This window comes from Sinocyclocheilus rhinocerous, unplaced genomic scaffold (assembly GCF_001515625.1).
Source record: "Sinocyclocheilus rhinocerous isolate Xijiao unplaced genomic scaffold, SAMN03320098_v1.1 scaffold447, whole genome shotgun sequence".
NCBI classification, from domain to species: domain Eukaryota; kingdom Metazoa; phylum Chordata; class Actinopteri; order Cypriniformes; family Cyprinidae; genus Sinocyclocheilus; species Sinocyclocheilus rhinocerous.
Genome location: NW_015648653.1, coordinates 288,241 through 297,318, shown reverse-complemented (window position 1 = coordinate 297,318; position 9,078 = coordinate 288,241). Strand labels below are relative to the sequence as shown.

At 37.6% G+C, this 9,078-nt stretch overlaps 1 protein-coding gene across 1 annotated transcript in view; it reads left to right on the top strand.

Moving 5' to 3' along the window:
* Positions 1-9,078, top strand: part of LOC107710164 (protein phosphatase 1 regulatory subunit 12C-like) — a 38,283-nt gene that overhangs the window by 11,336 nt on the left and 17,869 nt on the right. The window contains exons 4-5 of the mRNA XM_016514901.1: positions 3,007-3,125; positions 4,392-4,551. Of these exons, the coding sequence (XP_016370387.1) occupies positions 3,007-3,125; positions 4,392-4,551 (279 nt within the window). The remainder of the gene's footprint in view (positions 1-3,006; positions 3,126-4,391; positions 4,552-9,078) is intronic.

The window sequence follows — 9,078 nt, the reverse complement described above, 5'->3', positions numbered from 1 at the left end:
CTTTAAAGTTGTCCAAATGAAGTTCTTAGTGATGCATATTACTAATCAGAAATTAAGTTTTGATATATTTTTGGTAGGAAATTTACAAAATATCTTCATGGAACATGATCTGTACTTAATATCCTAATGATTTTTGGCATAAAAGAAAAATCTATAATTTTGACCCATACAATGTTTTTTTGGCTATTGCTAAAAATATATCCCAGCGACTTAAGGCTGGTTTTGTGGTCCAGGGTCACAAATTATTGATGTAAAATACCTGTCTATCATTCCCAATCTCTCAGTACACTTGAAGGTGTGTCCTTGATATTATGATGGTCTGTTGGTGGTGAAGGACATCAGCACCTGTGGGCACATCTGGACCAGCGTTCTCACGGGCGATCAAACGAGCACTTCCTCTAGTGTCCCTGCATCAAGCAGCTGTGCGTCTCATAAAGGCCATATGTTGTAGACGTCTCTTCACCTCCTCGGATTTCTCTTTCATCCTCTCTCTCTCGCTCTCTTTATTCTGTCTGTAAATCCTCCCGCTCTGTGGACTCCATCTGATAACGAGTCTCCAGTCATTTTCAGGCTTTATTTTATTAGTGGCATTTTATCAAAGACTGAGGTCCTCCGAGATGCTCGTTTGATATTTAATCTTTCCGTCAAGGCCTGGAAAACACTATTACGCGCCGCTGGCTCTATACTGGCGTCTGCGCAGCTCTCGCACAGACAGACTTTATGGATTTTGTCTGTTTGACTATTAAAAAGCTTTAATTGGCTACATTGCATTCATTTATCTCTCGGTGAGATCAGCGATTCCTGCGTGATTTAACTGGTCAGACAAATGGATGAATTCACATAATAGTGTCGTGTTCACAATCATAAATACTGTCTACACTTCCAGTATGCTCATAAAAGCAGTCAAGCCATTTCTTACCTGTTAGTCTCAGGATCAGATGAACTGCACAGGACAATGACAAAAGGTAACTGGAATCTGCAGGTCACATCAGATTAATTACAAGTTGTGTTTACATGTTTAAAAAAACTGCTAAGTCCAAAAAAGAACTTATTGAGGATTTTGAGATTTTTACAGGTTTACCGGTGCATCTCAATAAATTAGAATGTCGTGGAAAAGTTCATTTATTTTAGTAATTCAACTCAAATTGTGAAACTCGTGTATTAAATCAATTCAATGCACACAGACTGAAGTAGTTTAAGTCTTTGGTTCTTTTAATTGTGATGATTTTGGCTCATATTTAACAAAAACCCACCAATTCACTATCTCAACAAATTAGAATACTTCATAAGACCAATAAAAAAACATTTTTAGTGAATTGTTGGCCTTCTGGAAAGTATGTTCATTTACTGTACATGTACTCAATACTTGGTAGGGGCTCTTTTTGCTTTAATTACTGCCTCAATTCGGCGTGGCATGGAGGTGATCAGTTTGTGGCACTGCTGGGGTGGTATGGAAGCCCAGGTTTCTTTGACAGTGGCCTTCAGCTCATCTGCATTTTTTTGGTCTCTTGTTTCTCATTTTCCTCTTGACAATACCCCATAGATTCTCTCTGGGGTTCAGGTCTGGTGAGTTTGCTGGCCAGTCAAGCACAGCAACACCATGGTCATTTAACCAACTTTTGGTGCTTTTGGCAGTGTGGGCAGGTGCCAAATCCTGCTGGAAAATTAAATCAGCATCTTCAAAAAGCTGGTCAGCAGAAGGAAGCATGAAGTGCTCCAAAATTTCTTGGTAAACGGGTGCAGTGACGTTGGTTTTCAAAAAACACAATGGACCAACACCAGCAGATGACATTGCACCCCAGATCATCACAGACTGTGGAAACTTAACACTGGACTTCAAGCAACTTGGGCTATGAGCTTCTCCACCCTTCCTCCAGATTCTAGGACCTTGGTTTCCAAATGAAATACAAAACTTGCTCTCATCTGAAAAGAGGACTTTGGACCACTGGGCAACAGTCCAGTTCTTCTTCTCCTTAGCCCAGGTAAGACGCCTCTGATGTTGTCTGTGGTTCAGGAGTGGCTTAACAAGAGGAATACGACAACTGTAGCCAAATTCCTTGACACGTCTGTGTGTGGTGGCTCTTGATGCCTTGACCCCAGCCTCAGTTCATTCCTTGTGAAGTTCACTCAAATTCTTGAATCGATTTTGCTTGACAATCCTCATAAGGCTGCGGTTCTCTCGGTTGGTTGTGCATCTTTTTCTTCCACACTTTTTCCTTCCACTCAACTTTCTGTTAACATGCTTGGATACAGCACTCTGTGAACAGCCAGCTTCTTTGGCAATGAATGTTTGTGGCTTACCCTCCTTTTGAAGGGTGTCAATGATTGTCTTCTGTACAACTGTCTTCCCCATGATTGTGTAGCCTAATGAACCAAACTGAGAGACTATTTTGAAGGCTCAGGAAACCTTTGCGGGTGTTTTGAGTTGATTAGCTGATTGTCATGTCACCATATTCTAATTTGTTGGTGGGTTTTTGTTAAATGTGAGCCAAAATCATCACAATTAAAAGAACCAAAGACTTAAACTACTTCAGTCTGTGTGCATTGAATTTATTTAATACACGAGTTTCACAATTTGAGTTGAATTACTGAAATAAATGAACTTTTCCACGACATTCTAATTTATTGAGATGTACCTGTATATATGAAAATTATTATATTCTCCTACTTTTCTTAGTGATTTATAGTGCCAGTTTATCAGGAAGTGACGATTTTGTTCACTTTGACTTGTTGAATGGAAACGATGCTTGTTCAGAAATGTTTTATGCGATTTTCCAGTTTTGTGCACAAGTTAAATTCGCAACTTTGGATGGAAACCCGGCTATTGTGACAATTTTTAAATGTGTGTTTTTGTTTGTGGACAGAGTTGTGTGATTTGAGGGGTTTAAAACATTTAAAAATCTTTCTGCCTCAGTAAGTGCTAGAACTACTTGCACTGCTGTGAAAGATATGAACCCATTTGGCATGTATTATACTGTGCTTATTTACTGGTACTGTCACTTTTAGATTTCTGCTCAGGCATGGTGCATCTCTCTGCACGGTGAACTGTGATGGTGATGTGCCAATGGACATTGCAGAGGATGAGGCCACAGAGACACTGCTGCAAGAACACTCATTGACACAGGGTTAGTCAACAGAACATCTGAAATGTCACATCATAAATACACTTATATGGAACTCAATTAAATTTAGAGGTATCAGAAAATAAAGCCTGCCATCACTCAAAAAAAAAAACCCAACCCAAGCTGGTTTGAGTACAGGAGCAGGACACAATGCAGTAAATGTAAAATAAGTAGAGTAGACTACAATGCCGGCTGTTCTGACTCACAGACTGTAAGTACGTTTTTTTATATTTAAAGAATTTGCCACTGACGATTCAAACACGAGTTTTGAGCAGTGTAGAGTAGCACTTGTTTGTCATTTCTCCGATCACAAATGCAGACATGGTTTTATGTTTATGCGGCGTGATGCAACGCGTAAAAAGACAGTATAAATCATTATAATCCGTAATTATGTCCCCACTTGATGCAACAAATGCCTCGTCTATAATGGGTTTTAATGTTTTTGTCTCGTCTCGCCGGCCTGACAGGGCATCACAGTATGGTAGAGGACGTAACATTTCCGTCACATGCTTGAGGTATTCGGCCAATCACAACGCACTGGATAGCTGGCCAATCAGAGCACACCTCGCTTTTCAGACCGATGAGCTTTGTAAAAATCGATGCGTTTCAGAAAGGCTGGGCATAGAGGAGAAACAATAATGTACAGTATGTGGAAAATAATGTGTTTTTTTTAACTTTAAACTGCATAAACACATTTCATTACACCAAATACACAAAATAATGTTCTTTTAGCAATATCATATGACCCCTTTTAAGGCATAGTTCACCCAAAAATGAAAACTCTTGTCATGATATATTCACTCTCATGCACTTCCAAAACAGTATGACTTTGTACATACATTGGAAGTCACTGAAAACCAAAATTATTATTCAGAATATCTTATCACAGATGCAGATTTAGAACAACATATGGGTAAGTAATCTATGACAGAATTTTCAGTTTTGGGTATACTATCCCTTTAGTGCGCGGACTCGAAGCAGTTTTACTTTTTAATTTAGTTTAGTAAAACTGCAAGGCATTTTTACAAAGTGTAATGCGTAACTTTTTACAGTACATATTTACCTTCTCAAAGACCTTTTATATTTATTTACAAAATATTACCATTTAAGTATTTTTATTCTAGAAATACACAGAAGAGTACATTTACATTAAATTCACTTATAGTCAGCTAGTTAGGTAAATAGTAGATAATTCTCATAGAATCTTGCATATTTTATTGTTTTATGCATAAGTGTATGAGACCTTGTAATTAGTCTATCTCTCATCAGACACGGATGTGGAGACAGCTAAGCGGGCAGAAGAGGAGTGGATCATGCGTGATGCCCGCCACTGGCTCACAAATGGGCTACCTGCTAATCTTTGCCACCCCCGGACTGGTGCTACTCCCTTACATGTAGCAGCAGCTAAAGGATATCTGGAGGCCATTAAGTAAGTGTGAATGCAAAAAGAGAAATGTTTCCTCTTGAGTTTCCTCTTGGCATTGCAAAAGTTTTACTTATAACATGGTATAAAGCAAATCAGTTTTTTGTAATAGTTATATTCTTAGTGGACAGTTTTACCCCAGATTGCTGGTATCTCAGTGATTAAAACCCTAGAGACCATTTCCATCATTATTTGGCCAGGTTAACACCCCATGCTCGTGCAAAATGTTCCGCTATGCCATTGGGCAGTTCTCTGATCACAGAACAGCCATTGTTTACTTCCTGTCTCTGTGAAAAGTGGAAAAGGAGTGGATGCCTGTGCCAATGTTCTTCCAGCGCAGTTTCCATCACATGAGCTGTTTAGAGCAGAAGTCACATCGGCTTCCTCTACAGTGCATGATATCTCAAAACTTGACTGAAGGGAAAAACTAATAATTGGTCAATGTTTAGAGATTGTTGTAGTCATTGGGCCTCATTTACGAAACAAACATACGACAGAAAATTGGGCGTACGGTCGTTTCACCGCAAAACTTGGAATTTATCAATATGGACGTGAGCGGTGGCTACGATCAAATCTCACGTCTGGTCTCAGCTTGTGTACGCAAGTTTTTGAGTTACCTGAACTTGCGCGCAGCATAGTAAATACAGTGAAGAATTGTAAAATGACAGCATTTTGTTCATTTGTATTTTCCTGACAGTCAAACGAAGCTCATTTGTCGATCGTTAACCAGTAAGATTAGAATGTCTTTTTTTTTTTTTGGTTTTATACAGGGCTTTAGCTTTATATGCGCGAATAGTAGCGTAAAAAACACCATGAGGATTCAATCGTCGCATCATGCACCTGCAGTGCTTCTGTGAAAGGAGTAAAACAGAAATTAAGTCTATAAAATAAATAGGATCACACAAAATATATAATAGGCTATAATATAATTAACAGATTAACAAAAGGAAAAAAAAAACAAAACAAAAAAAACACTGCAACAAGTATAGGCTACGCTAGTTTTTGTGACACTCTTAATGCATTATTTATTTTCTTTACATCTTTATTTGATTTAATCCATCTGATCACACAGGCACCTCACGCACACACAAACAACATTAGTTCTACCGTTGCCTAACATTTCAGCCAACTAAAATGCAGTCAACCAAACATAAAAGTTACAATGTTTATTTTAAAAGGTCCGCTGTAAAATCAGCGTGCAGCGCCCAAACAAACATTTTTGTGCATGTGAAGGATTTTACATGGATATTAGAACATGAGTGAAGTATAAAGCCATGTTTAGGCTACATAATGAGTAATATTTATGCAAACAAATGTTACAAATATGGCAAAAATGGGAACATTTGGATTCTTGTGGTATGAGACAGGCTCGTGAGCCCAATGCCATTTCAGTTTTGCTTGACATTTGTATGCTGTTTATAATGAATGCCGTTATAGCCTAATTTGTGTTTTATTTTATAGTTTAATATATAATTTTATAACTACATATTTTTCATTATTGTTCTGTTCTGAATACCGTTAAATTTAAAATATTTGTTGTAGAGTGAGGGGAACTAAATAGGCTGTTTATATTTACCAGTATTTTAATATACATATAAACTACATAAATTAATGTATCCTAATTGTTTGCAATTACAAGGTTAACAGGTGTTTTTGGAGTAAAATCAATTTCTCTTTCATGAGATTACGTCCTCTTTTTGGCTGGGTTTCGTTTCTCCGTGTCGTAAACTCTAGGGGCGAGGCTTCTAAACCAGGGTGTTTTTAGGGGCGTGATATTCAAATGACGATTGTTTTCAGCCGCCACCTTTATCAACGTGCGATCATTCGTACGATGAGATTGGAGGCATACGAATGTTTCATGAATCACACATGAACTCTGTCGTGAGTTGATTTGTGCGCACAGATCTGCGCTCGTTTCTACGTTAGATTGATAATGAGGCCATTGTGAGTGTTGGTGAGTGTGCTGCCTCACCACCCTAAATAGGCAGCAGCTTTTTAAAGAGTCATGAACCCACCCCTTGCCCATTTATCACTGGTCATTCTCTCTAGATTAAACTTCCCAAGATATGGGCGTGGAAAGCTGTGGAAATGTGGGAGGGTAGAGGATGGGGAGATTTTTGATCATTCTTATTTTTTATGGAATGTTGCAATGTCTCAATGTCTGACTTGTGTGTGAGCAAAAAATGTGAGCAAAGACAAAGAGAGTTGATATCAGTCATGGGTAGGGCTGGGTATAGTTTTAATTTTATCAATTCCGATTCCGATTCTGCTTCTCAATTCCGATTCTTTTCGATTCCCAGTTTCGATTCCAATGTGATTAAATAATGATATCAAACATTTATCCTGTCTCTTTTTTTGCAAACCATTTATTGGAGCTGAATAACATGAACAAAAAAACAACAGGCTACATAAAAACTGGAAAAAAACATAAAGAGCTGTTTGTGTGCAAAATAGAACTGCATGATTCTGGACAAATTGATTTTTTTCCCTTCTTTTTTTCCCCAATGGAAGTTGTGGTTCTCTCATGATTCTGAAGAAAAAACATTAGACAACTAAACAAAATCACATGTAATTTATGACTTAATGATTAAAGGGGTCATATGATGCGATTTCAAGTTTTCCTTTCTCTTTGGAGTGTTACAAGCTGATTGTGCAACAGAAATAATGATACTGTGTGGCTGAAAAGACTGTGAAGCTGTTTCATTCATGACAGATGACAGCTGCTCTATTTTTTAGGTCAATGGCAGCGCGAACGCAGATTTAAATGCTCAAATCACACTGGTGTGATCGTACACATTGATCGTACAATGTGAACATTGATCGCACACGTCAAAGGTTGAGGAGTGAAACCGATGAATCATTATAATTTAGGAATAGAATCACGTTGTTGTTTGAATCGTGTTCACGATCTTTAACGATCTATTATATTAAAGTGCTTTGTCATGTTGGTGGTGACACCTCTCTTGCAACATGTTTAGCTATCACAGATATTATACTTAGCTTTTTTGGCTTCTGATCGCAAATGTAGCCAAACTTTGGAGCGCTTCGCGAGCAAGGTCCTGGCAGATCGCTAGGTCCGGTCCTCACAGATGAAGAAAAAAAAGTGCATAGAAATCAATAGGCGGAATCGAAAATTTGATTTGACAACAAGTATCCAATTCCTGACCTTAAGTGTCCGATTCTGGAATCGGAATCGATTTTCGATTCCCAACCCTAGCCATTGGACAGAAGTGTCTAGGGAATCCTGGTTGATTTTCAACCAGGGGCCAGGGCCCATTAGGGGGCTTCAGTAAACTTCCACACACAAAAAAAGCATGTTTTTGCTTCCACCCCAAAAGGGGCATAATAAATATACATTTAACTAATTATGCTAAGCTCTAAAATGTTTTATTATGTAGAAACCCAAGTTAAAAATCCTTAGACAAATTGAAGAGTAGTGTAAATTCACTGGTTAAAAAGAGTGGGGGTCCTGAACATTTTGGAATCTAATTTAAGAATTAAATTATTTTAATTTGAATTATAATAGTTTAGTTTTATTATTATTATTATTATTATTATTTTAATTTACCCTCTACTATGCGAGTAAACCATTCGCATATGTGACTAAATCTTCACTCTGGGCGACTAAATGATGTCTAACCAGAGTTGGGTATAACACGTTACACAGTAACACGTTACTGTATTCTAATTACTTTTCCTGATAGCGCAGTAATGTAATGCATTACAATTTAATTTTATGTAATTTGATTACAGTTACTAATGTCTAAAAAATGAAGTTACTTAAATTACAAGTGCAGTGTTAAGAAAAAATATGAAGTAAAATGCATTTTAAAATCATGTTTTGCACATCAGTATGCGCCAGTAATAAATCACCGGAGAATGCGAGCTAAAACGCAGACGAGTCGTACAACATTTAGACAGAGGTGGACAAAGTACACAACTCCATTACTTGAGTGAATGTACAGATACTGCTGCTCAAATATTACTCCATTACAAGTTAAAGGTCACATATTTGACACCTTTCTGGAGTTTTATTTTAGGTTTTGATGTCCTTAAGAATATATATTTGCGGTATAAGTACCAAAAACCATCTCAATATATTTTTACAGCTCCTCTCTCAGCATACCTGTCAACCCTCCCGTTTTTCCCGGGATTCTCCCATATTTTACCATTCTATCCCGCTATAATGAGATATAGCTTACACTTCAAAAGGCTATTTAATTGATTAAATGTGAGCCCTGCAAGTTTCAAAGTCAGGTGCTGCACTGCTTTGTTTACTGTGGTTACGGGGGAAACGGCTATATTCCTGGCAAAAAGCGCCACCTGCTGGCAGAGAATGAATTTGCATTTTTCAATAAGCCCTTCTGCTCTTTTAGGCCAAAGCCAAAAACGACCCTTATTTTTACGCAGAAAACACAGTTGTAAATGTGAGCTGGTGGATCGACAAGAAGATAATAAATTATAAAACTTATTTAATTAAAAAAATTTATGTATATATATATATATATATACAGTGGTGTGAAAAAGTGTTGG